Consider the following 17,094-nt stretch of genomic DNA (forward strand, 5'->3'; position numbering starts at 1 on the left):
AAGGAAAGGAAAGGAAAGGAAAGGAAAGGAAAGGAAAGGAAAGGAAAGGAAAGGAAGGAAAGGAAAGGAAAGGAAGGGAAAGGAAAAAGGAAAGGAAAGGAAAAGGAAAGGAAAGGAAAAAGGAAAGGAAAGGAAGGGAAAGGAAAAAGGAAAGGAAAGGAAAAAGGAAAGGAAAGGAAAAAGGGAAGGAAGAAGGGCAGCACCACCCTGCAGGGCTGTGGCTGAGGGTGTGTGCCTGCTGTGTGGAATCTGAAGAGATGTAAAAGAAAAAAAAATCTTAAAAAGGGATCTGAGGAAGAATGGGGGGTGTCAGGGACAGCGGATGATGGAGCTGCGGCGCCACTGAGTGTAGCCGGCAGTGTGCCCAGGTGGCCAAAAAGGCCAACAGCATCCTGGCTTGCACCAGGAACAGTGTGGCCAGCAGGAAAAGGGGAAATGATCCCTCTGTACTCAGCACTGACGAGGTTGCACCTCGAGTACTGTGTTCAGTGCTGTGCCCCTCGCTACATGAAGGACATTGGGGTGCTGGAGAGAGTTCAGAGAAGGGCAAGGAAGGTGGTGAAGGGGCTGGAGAATAAATCCTATGAGAGAAACCTGATAGAACTGGGGGTTTAGTCTGGAGAAAGTAGGTTAAAGGAAAACCTTATCACTCTCTACATGCAAGGAGGTTCTAGAGAGGTGGGGTTGGTCTCTTCTCCCCAGTAACAAGAAACAGGAGAAGAGGAAATGACCTCAAGTTGTGCCAGGGAAGGTTTAGACTGGATACTGAAAGGAACTTCTTCACCAAAAGGGTTGTCAGGCAGTGGAACAAGGGTGCCCAGGGAAGCGGCAGTGTCATCATCCCTAGAGATACTGGTATCTAGGTGTGGATTTTGGGGATATGGTTTAGTGGTGCACCTGGCAGTGCTAATGGTTGGACTTGGTCTTAAAGGGCTTTTCCAACCAAATCCTTTTATGATTCTACAATAACTTCCAGGTGGGAACAGTTTAGCCACAGCTGGCTGCAGGTGCCTCCAGGTTTGCCAGTCACACTTTCCTGACTGGCTGTACTGTTCAATAGGCAAACTATCCCCCAAAGAGCATAAAGGAAAAATGCTGCTTACCTTTTGAGGCAGGCCCAGGTCATTGCATTTTGTGCTTTTCATTCCTTTTTCATCATATGACAGAGGCTAAAAAATATGTGTAGTTAGGGAGTGATCTGACCTGTAATTACAATGCTATTTGTATGGAAAGAAATGCTAGTTTCTGTAATACTTTCTAGTTTCTATAATACAGCTCTAGAAAGAGTTAAAATTTAGAATGGACCTCTAAACATTATAGCCATTCCTTTTTATTAGAGCAGTGTTATAATAATTCTGGAAAATTTTTTTTTTTTTTGTATTAGAAAAATCAGTGTAATGCACATCATTCAGAACCACTCACATCTCAATAATAGTTTTGTCTATCACCTTGAGACCCCAGAAAATACTCCTAAGACAACTGTGGCAGAAGACAACTAATAGAAATTAGGTTTTACTCCCTCTCTCTTCAGTTGTGCACAGATATACAGGTATGCTGTCTGGTCTGTAAAATAGCTCAGGAAAAACTTGAACTTTGTTAGCAAACTGTTAAGAGCTGCCTGAGATGCAGGAGATTGAGGCTCAAATCCCTGCTTTGAAAGTTTATGAATACTCTGATTAAATTTTCCCTATCCAAGGCTGGTACCCTGTTCAGAGCTGCAGCACAGCCCCAAGCATCAGGCATCCAGGGAGCACGGAGTTTCAAAGGCTGTGCAAATTCAGATGACTAAAGTGTGTTAATTGATTATGCTAAGGTACCTGGAAACAAGGGTATTCAGAGAAGGATGATGTCTGGGCCTTCTGCATAGTTTCTGCAATACAATGAATGCTTTCAGACTCCAGTTACTCTCCATTCCTCTTGCTTCTTCTAAGAGAATGCTCTACTTGAGGATCTGATAGCCCATTCTTTTAGTTCCTTTTCTCAGCTTAAGCTCAGGCTTTAAATTTTAGCTTAAATTGCTGGAGTCTTACATAAACCTATGTAAGGTTTATGTACATAAACCTATGTAAGATTGCATGATTTGAATCTCTGTTCATGTCCAGGCATATCAGCATCTTGATTTGCCTTAGTTTATCATCTCCTATGCATGTTGAGTCTCCAGTGGAAGAAAAAGCTTTCCACCAGTGTACAGCAATTATAGTTAAGGTGTTAAGTAAACATTCCTATCTCCTAGAACAGATCTGAGACTTTTTCTTCAGGACAGGACTCGTGTCTTTTTGCTCCAGGGAAATAACTCACCTGTCTATCCTGCTCCCTTCTCCAGATGTGCAAGAAATATTTGTGGAGAAGCAGCATGGGAAGAAAATGGATTTATTTTAATCCAAACAGTACATTTAGCTTTGTAGTGAAAATGGGTGAATGTTGTAAATAGTTCCTTGGATGCTTCACAAAATCTTAGGATGTTGAGGGAAAGAAATATGGGTATTAAAAGTACAAGGAGGAAGAACAAAGCACAAAAATTACTTTTCTTGGTGTTTGAAGTTAACAAGCTTTGTTACATTTAATGGCAAATTGGATAGATTACACAAAGTTCTCCCACTCCCACCAGTTAACAACATCCCACAGCTTGGAAAAACACATTCTGCTTTGTAGCAAGTTGCAGTATTCTGCAAGTTTTATTAGGCACAACACTGCCTCTGTCCACCTGCCCAAACAGGCATTAAGGTTTGATCCATATGGGGACAGCGGTGTTACAATACTGTATTTTTGGGCAGTGGACCAGTTGCAATAAGCCTCAGGGCTGCATTACCTAAGGAATCTTCCCCCCAGCCTGCTCCCTGCTCATCCAGGTATCAGGGTGAGTACAGCACATGTACTGCAGACACACTAGGATGCAGGGATTCTGAGGCTGGGGGCAGCCTCATCCCCTAAACCAGTACTGTATGGTGTAATAGTCCATGAATTCACTGGCTCAGCCTGGAAACCACTTTCTACATGTACTTGCATAGTGCTACACTTAATTAAAGCTTTTTTTCTCTCCTTGAGTGTCTTTTTCTGTGGGGCAAAGTCTTGGGTGTAGCATTCCTAGTTTCTAGGGTACCAAACTACTAAGCTGATGTGTTTGCAGGAGTCTGGTGTCTGGTTTAATGAGATTATTTCTCTTGGTATAGTCTCCCAGAAAAATGGCCTGATCTAAGTAGATCATCAGCTAAAGCAAGACAGTTTTTCTTCTGACACTGTCTTGCATGGGGTCCGACGGGGTAGGTCCCCACTGAGAGGTGGGCTCTGTTGGGACAACACCAGCTCTGAGGTTCTGCTCCAACACTGTGGACTGTGAACAGCTCAAAACATAAAACCACCCACCTCAATAAAACTTCTGAGGCTGTCAGATGTATGTGCATACTTGTTTTAGGAACCAGGCAAATCCTGGCTACGTGATTTCCTGGGGGGGAAGTTTAGCTGTTGCATTGCTCAATTCAAGAGGTTAATTGTTTTCTTCTGTCAAATCTGTAGAAACTTGTTGAACACCAGTTGCTGAATTAAACTGGTTGAATGCCAATTACTAGTCATCATTGCCATAGGACATTGGTTTTTTACTGTAGGCTGTAAAAACAATGAAATAAACATAAGCATTCTAATCACTTTTACAGCGTTTATCAAATCGCTCCAGTAAAGCCTTCCATATGCTGCCTGGGATTCTTTGGTGCTTGCTTATGAGAGCCTGGACAGCAGTCTTTGTCTGAAAAGAGAAGAGAAAGTTGCCTTTACAGACCTGCTTATGCAAGGAAGGACAGTATAGTCAGTGGCTGCTTCTTCAAAGTTCAAGAGGTATTGGGAAATTCACTCTTTAGATCTACTTTAAGAAAAAAGTTATCAAATTACCTAGTTGTCCTAATAAAACTTTCCATGGAAAGAAATGGACTAAAAACATTGATTACAGTTTGGATAGGCTGGAAGTATTGAGGTTTATCAAGGCTGGGCATTACTAAGTCAAAGTGTAACACATGCAAATATTGAGCTTGTGCAGTCTCCATCCCTGAAGGTTTTCATCGTAAGTGCTGGATAAGGCCTGATCAACCTCATCTGATCTCAGAGCTGATCTTGCTGGTACCAGGATTTTGGAGCATATAGGGACCTCCATCTGTCCTTCCCAAGATGAATTCTTGGAAATCATGTATCATGTACAGTATGCACACAATAAGAGACTTCGTATCTAGTTTCTCTTCCTTTTTACTGTACATGAGACTTAAAAGCAGGTTTGTAAAGAGAATGCATAAAATTATCTGTATTTCTCTCCCTTAGTTTTATCTCATGTATTTAAAATTGAAATAATGATAGCTATGTACTCCAGTGGTCTACCCCAGAGTGATGTTTGAATATCACTGGATATTTGAATATCATTTTCCAGGGCAGGATAAAATTGAGGTCAGCCAGGCCACTACTCACTTTCAAGCCCATTTAAGTTTTTTTGTTTAACTAATATGACCCAGAGAAGATATAACCATACTCCTACTGACCTGCAGAAGTGGGTGATCAATGCCTTGACTTACTAAAGCAAATAAATGCCATGGGAAATTTCTCTTTCAGTTTTGCTGGTACAAAAAATACTGTTCACCCATAAGACAAGAATATGGATAACTGCAAGGGCAGTCTTAGCACTGATATTACTTCCAGCCTCCTAAATCTGCTAAAACCAAGCTCCACAGCTTGCTGGGGCAGTTCCCTTGTAACAGACCAAACCTGTCTTTCTGGTTTCACTGCTGTGAAGCCTAGAACAATCCTTAAAAAAAAAATAAAAATAATCTATGAGGGCAGCAAGGTATTTTTTACATCAGATTCCTAGCAAGAGTTTTGATCTGCGTATGCCTAGGCCATACTAGATTTTTTGCATAAAACTCTCTTTCAACCTTTTATGAATTTTTTTTTTAAATTGCATTTTATGCACAGATTATTGTTTTGAAAAATGCCTAAACCCTGGATTTATAAACGATTTTATGATCCCAGGCACCACTGGTTTCACCAACCTGTAGGTATATTTTGGATGCAAATTATTTTTTTTACATTTTTCTTTTTACAATGAGACTGAACCTCTTTTGGAACTTTGTCTCTAGACCCCTATGTTATTCAGAAAAGATCCTGACAGTGAAATTTATTTTCCTAGTTACTGAAAACTGAACTGAAAACATAGTTTACATCACTTCAGCTATCAAAGTTATCAAAGCAAGGAAGAAACAATATCAGCATCCCAAGAAGAGAGAACTCAAACATTCTGCAAGGATGGGGGCATCCCAATCAACTACTATGATGCCACTATTTACTTGTAGGTATCCACACACTAAATAATCTGGAGCTCAACTTCCCTTTGCTTTAACAAGCTAGGAAAACTGTATTTTTCTTTATTCGGCTATATATAAAAAAAAACCCAACTAGTTTCACATGCATATTTAATAGAGGGCAAAGTGTGCAGCTCAGTATTGCAGGGAGAGCTAACTCACCTTTTCAACTAATTCCTCTGTAGTTATATTTGGATCATAAGGAATTGGCTCCCCGATGTACGTCCGAAACTTAACCGGAAGGCCTCCGTACGGAGGAGTAAATGGCAATCGAGTACTTTCATATAACTGTCTAAATAATCCTGGAATTAAGGGAGGAAAAAGTCAGATAATAGTCACAGAAAACACAGTTCAAACTTCAAATCTGATTCCTATGGACGACTACTTAAAATGCATGCTTTGTCAAGTCCAGAAGAAATCACAGCGTTTAGGTGTCTGTCCACTGAAACAAAGCTCAGCAGACTCAAGAGATAACTGAAGTAAGACTGCATTAAAGAACCAAATCCCACAGCACCAACCAGTAACCAACCAGTTCCTGCATTTGATATATCTCTGATCCACAGCAAGCAGTTTAGAGAATAAAAAGTAAGTCAATAGAAGTCTGAAAAGCAGAATCTAAGAGAACACCGAGAGAAAAGTGGAGAAAATAGTCCAAATAATTAAAATATATTTTAAAGTTCTTACTTCTTTCTTTAAACATCCTATATCCTTCCCGGACATTTTGAGTATACATTGGAATGATGGGCTAAAGTATCACAAAAAAGACACAAAAAGGTGGAAATGTTATACCAGATTTGAATTAATGTTTTAGTGCCTTTTAATGTAGCTAAGAAGATGACTTGCATAAAGTGGATAATTATCAGAAAAGCAGAAGACAATCTTGTAACAAAGGAAAAAGCATTAAATATTAGAAGAATAAGTATTATAAAGAGGAATATAGAATTTATGGAAGAATATAGAATATATAGAGAATAGAATATAGAATATATACAATAGAATAGAATATAGAATAGAGAAGAACAAAAAAGAATAAATATATGTAAGAATTAAAATTAAATTTTATTTCTCAACTCCTACATACATTTCTGTTTTAAAGTTACCATCCATAAGGAAAATGATATTGCATTAAAGCCTTAAACCCTTCGTTCAGACTGTACATTAATAAAGCCAAGCTAGATTCTAAAAAAAGTAATTCTCATGTTATATATTTATTGCAGTATCCCTGACTGGAACATGAAAATGATGTTCTGCAGATTCTCTGTCTAAAGCTTACATCATGTGCAGTGAATAGAGAAGTATTCAGTCTTTGAAGTCTTGCAGAAAGCAACCAGACATTCATCTTTAGTTCATCTCATCTGCTTCTCAAAGAAAGATCTTACTGAGGCACCAATGCTTGGATAACACCCCAATGGAAATAAACTCTGGATCCCTTGGACAAAAAAGGCAATTTTACGTCCTCATTGACCTGGACTACAAACCTTCTGGAGGGCAGATCCTTAGGCAGTGACAGAACAGGTTCACTTCACTATTGTGACTAAAAAGAAAGGCAGCTGAGACACCTGAACTTGAAACAGTCATGTCCTACAGCCTAAGATTTCATCATTTATAAACAAAATAAGTGACTTCATCCATACACACAATGACTCCTTTCACAGTCTACTGTCACTTTTATTTTTTTTTAAACCATATCTTGAGCACATTGCTGGAATTATTTGCCCAGAGTTGCTGGATTAATTGGAATCCAGTTACTACTACGGGCCTAACTTTATATAAGAAATGCTCTATGAGGTTAATAATGGCCCCTCTACTGTTACAAGCACAGTACTTTTATGTTTTGCTTTTTTAAGTTCTTAGTTACCTAAGGTGTGTCTGATCACAGATTTCCATAGAAATATCAAAAATAACCAAAAATTCAGTGGAGCCACCAAGCTAATTACAGTGATGCCCATGATACTGGGATCCAGTCAGACTTCCTGATTATTTAAAAAAGCCACAAAACTGAATGAGTTCAATAATAAATGGTACAAGATCCAGTAGCAGTGGATGAGGCTAGTAGGTGTCAAAGAAGAAAATACTCTCTCTGCCTTCCAGGTAACAGATAATCCTACCTAGCATCTGTTTTACCGAATGTTATACAAATGACCACAAGAACCTTTCACATTGCAAGAAATTTATCCTCAATGAATAACCAGTTAACTAAATAAAAAGGCCCACAAACCCTGTTAACACAAATTGTTAACAAATTTAAGTACTATTATTTAGCTATTTCCATGTGCTTTTACATTATGGAAGTCTGGAAGGATGAAGGGTGCTAGTAAGGATTTCTGTGATGTGTTTTGACCAGGGTGGCATGCATTCTACATTAAGGGATCTTGGAGTTCTTAATTTAATTTTTATTAATTTATAAATTTTTATTAATTTATAAATTTTATTAATTTTTATTAAAAAAAACACCAAACAAAAACAAACAAAAAAACCCCACCAAACCAAACCAAAAAAACCTAAGCATCTTATTACATTGCAGACCTACACTATAAGGTTCCACCTGAAGTGAAAACATCTAGCAAAAGATTGTTCAAAAGTCTGAAGTAGCTTAAAAGAAAGATATGGAAGAAAAATGATTAGAAATCACTGAAGTTGTTAAACTGACACCTCTTTCTGATTCTTTGAGTATATTATTAAATTAATACATAAGAAAAAAAGACCATAAGGGACTTCAGAATGCCCGTATGAACTTGATTGGGTTTATCCTATTCCCATTCAGGTACTTTCCTAGTAGTGTGGTATACAGGCCCACACAATCTATGAAGTATTGTGACTAAGATTTACCAGCCCACACTTCTGAGAAACAGAGCAGGAGAGGGAGCAGAAGCACATAGAACATGACTTTTAAAAGGCAACATAACAAGACATAGATGTGGTAATGGAATTCCCGGATTAAAATTCCTTTATCCATTGGGTAAACAGGCAGAAAAAGGGTAAGAACAAAATCCTGGATCCTCCCAAAATAAATAAGAAGAAAGATAAGGATAATACATTCAAGAGCCATAAGAAAATGACTGGGTATGTAGAAGTAAGATAAAGATAGAAGCCTAGTAGGTTGAAAAAAAGAACAAAACCTTAGGGCAATGTGGAAGACAACAGTAAAGATTCCTGACATACAGTCAAGACAAGAAATTGGACTCCTGCATGATGGAACTGCAGGCATGGAACTACAGAGATGGATGCCTTGCAACAGGCAAGAAAAAGCTATACAGTTCCAGAAAATCCTTGCTCCCTACTCCAAGTGATGGAAAAAGGAAAAGAAACTCCAAGCCTTTTATTCTGTCTGAGAGATGTTCAAACAAAGACTCCTAAGCTGTGTTTTATTACAAAGCATATGTGCAGTAAGCATAACCTGATATTGGTGTCAAACCATACTCACCACTTTTGCTTCTAGAGCAACCTGAGCAAAGCCTTTTCGATTTCCCCAGATTAGCTGATAACTTTCATCACTGAACAGAGCTTCTCTAACTCCACCTGGTGAGATGGACACCAAGTATCCATTCTTCAGTGCACCTAGGCACTCCTCCCTTGTACCTGGTATAACACCCGTCACCTCCAGTAATAATTTAAGTCCTGCAATAAATAAGTAGCAAATCCATATTATTATAACAGTGTATCACAAATACTGCTTGCATGTAGGAATAAGATTGCTGATAGATTAAAAGCTAATAGCTATATATTTAGACTTAGGCATGCTTGTACGAAGGAAGCAAAACACCTACAGAGTAAATACTGGCAAAATGACAAATGTGATTTTTTTTTTCCCAAATGTTATGAAGATAGCTTATCCAAAGCATCTTAGAAAACCAAAACCTCCACATGCTGTTTTACATAATTACCCAAACACCAGCCATGCAACCAAAACTTGTGCATCATAACTAGAAATCTGAAAATAAACATCTATTCCTCCCTCCTTCTTTTTAAAAATTTTAATATAGAGAATATACATTTCCAATACAATAAAAACTACTGCAAAAATAAATACCTGGTAAGCAACTACTTTTAGTGTTCTGTTGTTTAACATTCTAAACTTTCAGGTTTTGAGTTGTTATTCTTAGAGCTATTTTGTGGTTAAATTGCAAACTACATGGTTCAAATTGGACTGCTGTACAACTCTAAGATGTGTGAATGACAGAAGTTAGCAGGGCAATTTCAGCACTGCATCAACAGCTCAGTGATTCTTCTTCCTTTGTTTCCATACCTGGGATTTCTCCAAAAGAAAGACTTAAAAGCATGGAAGCAGTCTATACTTTCTTATATTGTCTCCACATTTTAAATCTATCACTTGGGAACTCATGCAGCTTCAGCTTCAGCAAATAAGAGCTTCCCCAACTTTCAGATTCACTGTTCCAACACCATGGTTTGAAAACAAATCGTTTATATTAACAATTGTAAACAACAAGAACTGGTGTCTGGGACTGCAGCCTTGACAAAGGTCTGCAACAGGAACTTTGGAAGCCAGTGGTATACACAGTGCTGCATCCTCTAATTGAAGTGTATTTAATCATATTCAAGGCATCATGTTTGGTAGCTCTTTCTGTTAAAGACAGATGTTGGCTTTTTTTAGTCCCTTTGTTATTTAGGATCAGTAGACAATTCTATTCTGTGTGTGGACTTTCACTGCCCCAAAAAGAAAAGGCCAGTATAAAGCTTTTCCACTTCACTCCTGATCTAGATGATGACTATTTTGAACAATATAGGTGTCAGCACTGGTCATCATTGGTATACCTGGTGAATTATGTGGCTTTGTGAAAACGAAGTATTTATTTCTACCCTTCATTTACCTTTTAGCCAATTACTCAATCATAAAAGAAAAAAAAAAAAAAGACTTCTCCCATAACTGTAGCTAATCCAGCAGACTGAGGATCAGTATATGCTTTAAAGAACCAGTCTGAGAAGTGCATCATTTCTCTGCAAAAACCAAGTTAGTAAGGTAGGGCAAGAGAAGGTCAGGAAGAAGTTTCAATTACTTTTAGCCACATTTTCTACTAATGCAGAAAACAGGGAGACATAATCTCCATTACTTGTGGTCTTTTTTACCAGATGCCTTTTTTGGTAGCCTGCTTATAGGTTGACACCATATTTGCCACCTTCTGTTCCTCTAGTATGAACATAATTCAAGCAATATGTTATGTACACATCAGTAGTCTGGAAATTGCACAGCTGAGAGAGCTGCTTGATCCTTACAGTAGTTTACTATGCATTTGTAATAAAAATCTGTGCCATGAAGGCTTCAATTTGAAACAGTCCCTTCTCATTAAAGGGACTCAAAAAAGGAGTCTCCTTCACAAAATTCTGCTAACCTCTATCTTCCTTTCGAGATCCTCTTAAAAGCCAATAAGCTCTTGATGACCATTAATCATCTCTTGGGTTTAGTACTACAAAATATTTACTATGTATGCTTCTAGCAAATTCTTCCTCATCATCTTTCCAGGGATGCTTTAATATGTTCATGAATCTAACTTGCTTGAGTCTGTGCTGTTTGTTTCCAGTGTATGGACACAACTTCCTTTTCTGAAGAATGTCTTTCTACTTGTACATAGCTTCCTTTCCTCTTAGAATTTTTTATGTAAATGGTGAAAGTTGTCTGTAAATAATCTCTCCTTTTATCAAAAGGTAGATTTTATGTCATATCCCATCCTATAATGGCTACCCAATGTAGAGAACAAGTAAGTAACTGATATCCTACCATTTACTGAGCTCTTCTGCACTTATGGACAATAGATGACCATCCAGGACTGGGTGATTAATATAGTCCTACCCTGCACTTTCTACTAAGGCATGATATTTCATCTCAAAGGGATTATATAATGTCTATTTGTTGTCTCTGGAGAGCCTACCAATATTTTTGAACTTTCACCTAAAAGACAGGGTATTCTATGCTGTTTGCCCTTCTGCATCTACCAGCTTTTACTTTAAAAGTCTAAAACCAGTCTTTCAGTTTAAAGGATGTCTTGAAAGTGTAATGAATGTAAATTTCACCAAAAGCAGTGATAGGTTGAGTGCATCCAGGATATTTTAATACAAGAGGATATGTTTTTACCTGGCAAACGAAAGACAAAATGATCAGCTACTGACAGACAAAGTCTTTTCTTCCAGAGAAACAGCCTAGACAAAAAGTAAAGGTAGTCTACAGGAATAGCTCCATGGTAATACACAAGAATGGCTGGTCCTTCTGGTAGGTTTTTCACACCATGCAGCTCATAACCTGTTTGGGATGGAAATGACAATAATAGCTGTAAAACACTTGGTAGTTAAAAGAAAATTCTTTACAACCCTTTCTTAAATGACTTCTGGAGAGTTGTGAAATCCTTTGTGAAAGCTTTTAAAAGATTTGAGTTCTGGATTGAATTTTTGGTCAATAGCAAACTCCTCAAATACCACTAGCTATCAATGGACCTACTTGTTGGTCAGTTTAATTACTGGATCAGACCTAAATCTGACATTTTCCCCTGTTAGAGGACTAAATTAATTATTTCCCATTAGGATCTTTTCCAAGTCCAAAGTAAATTTAGGAAAAAAGTTTTTAAAAAATACTATACTAGTGGGAACCCATTGGCAGAATGAGAGGCAAATGAGCAAAGAAGCAGTCTTTCCTGAATTAATGGCAGTATGAATCTCTATTCTTTGTCAGACAGAATGAGATGGTTGAGATGTTTAAATCCAAACCAGAATCTATAACAATCCCAAAAAGAGGTTCTTTCCACAAGAGCTAAATGTATTCACTTCACAGTGGAAGGGCATTTCCTGACAGACATGGACTTGTTTAAATCCCTGTCCTGGCTCTTTCTAAGTTTGATTTGGATTTTAGGTGGAGCCAGACTAGAAGATTAATGTACACAAAGGCTCAGAAAAGTCACAGCTTCTAACAACAAAAATCTCTGTTCCACCTTGTCTGCCTTCATTTCCATCTCTGAGACAGCTCCTATCATGACCTGTCAGAGAGGATGGGGATGGAGCAGGCAGAGTCCTAGGCAGATGTGCGGAATGTTTCATACTGTGGGATGTTCAAAGATTAAGGGAAAAAAAATGTGAAGATGAGAACATAGATAACCTGTTAGCCTTCATCCTTTGGGCAGCAAAGTCTTGCTGATAGCCTTTAACTACATATGAGGGAAGAGCAAGAGCCTAGAACACAGCTGAGGATTTTCTTAAGGAATAGAGTGTTCTGAAAGTATCTGAAGGCTGAGTTTAATGAAACTGAAAAATAAGGTTACTTTAAAATTCTGCTACAGTACAAACTTAAATGTGTTATCTAATTATTTCTTTGTCCATACAGATCTTAAAATTGTTTTCAATTATAACAGAAAGTAGCTTTTGCCCACTAATACTACACTAATAACATTTCTGGCTAGTTGTGTTTTGGTCATTTATTAAGTGAGTTTTAAGCAGCTACTAAAATAAAAAATAAATCAGACATGTATCTCACAATTACATCACTAAAACAAACAACACTGCATTTCACTCTGAAAAGTGTACCTGCGTAGCCACCTAGGAGAAATTTACCTTATATATACCAATTTCTGCCCCTTATTCTGCTTATTTTATATTGCAATTGGTCTTTTAGGCAAAAAAAATTGGGTTAGATGCCATGTAAAGTATAGCAAATGTAATTTTTGTACATCAACTTGGAAGAAATAAAAAAAAATTAAAACTTATGTGCACTTAATAGTTATTGTAATTCAACCCCCCAAGCAAGTCATGTCATACTTACCATGCCATACTCGTGCATATATATCCCAAAAGTTTGCTATAGTTTTCCTTGCACTATCCCAAACGTCACTCAAGGGATCTGCTTTTACCTCACTGTTCCTCTGATACATTAGAAGCAAAATATTACTGAGGTAAATGAAAAAGAGGATTGTTAAAGGAACTATAAAAAAAACTAATATTGCACAAATTGTCAGTGAGATAATGATCACATGAAGGAAGTATTTCTTCAGGTACTCCAGAACAGTCCATTCTTCTAGTATGTAGGCAAGGCAGCTCAGGTTGGTCATCGGTATCTGTCCTGAAGCACAGTATTCTTTTCTACCTATCATATTCTGCAAGGAGGAGGAAAAAAAAAAATTCAGCTCTAATTTGTCAAATCATTGAAGCTTCTCAATACAGGAAAAAACTTTTCTGTAGATATACCTGATTCACAGTCAAACATTTTGTCTCTCTCTGTCATAACAGCTGCTGGCACGTGCCACCCAGTGCTGCCTGAGAAGAGCAGTGACATTTTCCCATGTATTTACATGCCTTTTTATATATATCCAGATAATAGGGGCTGAAAGGACAAGGGCTGGAGTCCAAGGAAGCCTCAGGACACATGTAACATGGCCGATCAGATGATTTGTCTCTGTAAGGATGGCTTACTTTTCAGAAGCTCAGAAGAGGGTAAGTAGCAAGTATTTTCAGCAGCATTAGCCAAGAAGACTGCTACCAGGGGGCTGGGCTCTCCCAGTCTTCTGCAGGGAGCCCAGTCTGGGCTTCTGGTCCATCCCAGTTTAGCAGTGGCTGGCAGCAAGGGGAAAAAAACACAGAGGGAGAAGCTGAAGAGCTTCAAGCAAAACCTGAGCAGCTGTGGCTCCTTCCTGAGGCCTGGAGATGTCAGTGTTTTCTACTGCCGGTACCACTGGGAAAAGCAGCTCTTCGCCCTTTATCCACACAATTGTGCAAACACCCTTTTTTCTGATTTTTCTAGCCCTGGCAAAGTCTCCATGGCCCTAGTGATACATTTGCCACACACAGCTCCCTAGCTGGTCTGTTCCTACAGCTGACCTGGCCTGCCTGACAGCAGGTAGTGGTTTCTCTGGAATGCAGGAGCATTCCAACGTCTCTGGCTGATTTTAAGAGTCTTGAGCATTAGGCAGAGATTTAAACATTGCAAGCAGGTCCAGTAATCCATAACTGAATGCATCTTTTATATGGCTCAATCAGGTTACTACTTGTTTAAGGAATAAGATTTTCTGCTCCAACAACAGAACAAGTACCTACAGGAAACAAATCACAATTGCCACAGTCAGTGCAAGATCATAAGGTAGAGCAAGTCCAGACTTTTCTGACTTCATGTCTTCAGCTGCATACTTATATGAACAAACCTGTTATATACCTGTTATATACTACGCACTCCACTTTTTTTTGTTTCTTTGAAGCCCTTGGTAGGGGTGGACTGGTGTAAAGCACAGCTCTGTTCAGAATTATGGACAGCAAGGTTTATAGAAAACAGCAAAAGCAAAAAGCAGCCATGAAAAAGCACTAGAGCCTTAATATGCAGTAAGGCAAGCAAGCCTCATGGCAAGCCTTGCTGATGAGTAGCTGTAAAGCTATAAATCTGATCTTTCACTCTGCAATCAAGTCTGTCCTTGAGTCAAACTCTATGACATCCCTTTTGTGCACCAAAAAGGACTGTCATGGTTTAACTTCAGTAGACAGCTGAGCACCACAAAGCTGCTCACTCACTTTCCCCTGCAGTGGAATGGGGGAAAGAATTAGAAGGGTAAAAGTGCAAAAATTTGTGGGCTAAGATAAAGGCAGAGCACAAGATGGGGAGACAGTAAACTAGGAGGTGAAAGGAAGCAAGCACTGTATTAAATGATGCACAAACGATACCAATGGGATGAAGAACATCACAAGAATTAATATAAAACTGTTTATATCTTGATGACTGTTGCCTGAGATATAGGAAGATATGAAAATCATCATTGAAAAGAGATTTTATCAATAACATGAAAGACATAAAAGGAACAGTCTGCATGATTCAGACTAAATTCTCTGCTTGGAAGGTGTGTAAGAAGAATAAGGCTGATGGTGTGGTGCTACACTATATTAAAGAAGTTATTAATTGCTTAAAGTTGCTGATAAGAGCAAGGACTGCAAATCCTCTGATGCCTGCAAAGCATCTTGTGCACTGACAGAGCCCAGGAGAAGGCCATGTTAAGGGCTTGTCTCAGACTGCTGAATCAGAAATACTGAACCGTACCAGGAAAAACTCATTCAGTCTGCAACACAGGGTGAAGGACCCAAGTGGATTTTGTATGGCTATGGGGGCATGAAGCTGGGAGCACAGACTACAACAGCCAGCAGCAAAACTGGCTTAAAAATGCAGATAAAACGTCCACACTGACAGTAAATGTACCAATAATAACCCCTATTTGATTTGAGATTAATATGGATATAGTGGTAATCACTAAGAGCTACCTAGTTATCAAGAGATTGTATAATATACCAACATATTATGATTAACAAATACAGGTATTTTCCTGTACCTAACATTCTTTTTAAAATCACCTGAAGTTTCCTCTGGCCTCCTAATACTAATTTTTAGTAACTCTTGAAAGAGTAGGGAAAAAACAGAGGACTGGAAGAGATTTAAATTATTCCAAGGTCCCCAGAGACAAGAAACTGCAGACTCAGCAGTCATAAATTCCTGGCAGGGTTATGGAAAAGCTGGTATGTGACAAAGGTAACTGATGCCTTTTGTTATAATTTTGTGAGAAACAGATCTTTTAAACAAATGCACCTCTCTTCTTTGAGGAAATTGGAGGTTTAATAGCTTGTGCAGGTGTCACACACACACACAGTGTTACCAGGGGCTTATGAAAGAGTCACTTTAAGCTACACGTGAGCTGCAGCTTGGAACTCACTGTTCTGCCAGCCCCTCACTGCATGTTCTCTCACCATTCAAGAGAGTGTAGCAATAGGATGACGGTAGTGGTCTTAAACTAGACCACTGGATAGATTTAAGTTGGATTTTAGGAAGGAATTCTTTATGTGGGTGGTGAAACAGTGGAAGAGGTTGCCCAGGGAGGTGGTGAAAAACTTGTCCCTGAAGACATTTCCAAGTCAAGCTTGATGGGGCTCTGAGCATCTTGGTCCAGTAAAAGGTGTCCCTGCTCACTGCAGGGGAGTTGGATTAAATGACCTTAAGGGTCCCTTCCAACCCAATGATTCTATGATTCTCCCCATAAGCCTGGTGTCTGACAGGATCAGCTGTCTCCCTGCTAACAGGAGGCTGCAAAAATGCTGGCAGAAGTAAAAACACTCCTGCAAACATCCCAAATTTAAGTTGGCCTACAGGGACTGGGACGGTACATTACCGATACCACTTGCCATTTTCTCCATAAGATAAAGTTCATGAAACTGAACACACATGAAACAAATGATGTCATTAACTGTCATGGCAAAAACGCAGTCACAGTGGAGGAATCCCCAGAGTTAAGGCTATGTCCTAACTTATTCATCATTTTCAGAATTTTCTCCTAATATTAGTGGGATATTTTTATTGTTCAGTGTAACATCCCACTGATTCTTCTACCTCAAACCCAATTTTCATGTAACAGAAAATTATTTGCTGGCTGGAAGACCATTATATTTAATATTGTTTGCTCACAGATTACAGTATAAAAGAACATAGTAATTTATTAATTTCTGATTTTAACCTTATGCAGACAAAAAAAACCAAAAAACCAAAAACGTTAGATATATGTGCAAAATAATTTACTTTTAAACCTACAAAACAGGCATTAGTAGTACAGATTTGACTAAGGACATACGAAAGTAGCTGGGTACACATGGAGTAAGTTCCCTTTACACCAGCCAGCAGGGAGAGTGGGACACAAGATAAGTCAACATCATTCCAGTTGAATCCAGATCGGAAAAAAAAAAAATGATTGACTGAAGAAAAACTAGAAGCTGGGTGCTCAGACAGGTTTCACTTCCTGCTCCCACA

At 38.6% G+C, this 17,094-nt stretch overlaps 1 protein-coding gene across 2 annotated transcripts; it reads right to left on the minus strand.

Moving 5' to 3' along the window:
* Window positions 1–3,634: 3,634 nt before the first annotated feature.
* Window positions 3,635–13,420, minus strand: LOC103534668 (transmembrane protein 68-like). 2 transcript variants are annotated; one of them, XM_008500648.2, is made up of 6 exons: window positions 13,093–13,420; window positions 11,422–11,586; window positions 8,758–8,951; window positions 6,018–6,078; window positions 5,496–5,635; window positions 3,635–3,739 (listed from the first exon to the last, which is right to left on the minus strand). In XM_008500648.2, exons 1-6 carry the CDS (start codon window positions 13,418–13,420, stop codon window positions 3,635–3,637), a joined length of 993 nt encoding a protein of 330 aa, XP_008498870.2. The 2 variants fall into 2 exon arrangements, with proteins under 2 accessions (XP_008498870.2, XP_030301387.1); XM_030445527.1 differs by having other exon boundaries at window positions 5,496–5,656; window positions 5,991–6,078.
* Window positions 13,421–17,094: the final 3,674 nt, after the last annotated feature.

The sequence above is a fragment of the Calypte anna genome, chromosome 2 (assembly GCF_003957555.1).
Source record: "Calypte anna isolate BGI_N300 chromosome 2, bCalAnn1_v1.p, whole genome shotgun sequence".
NCBI classification, from domain to species: Eukaryota; Metazoa; Chordata; class Aves; order Apodiformes; family Trochilidae; genus Calypte; species Calypte anna.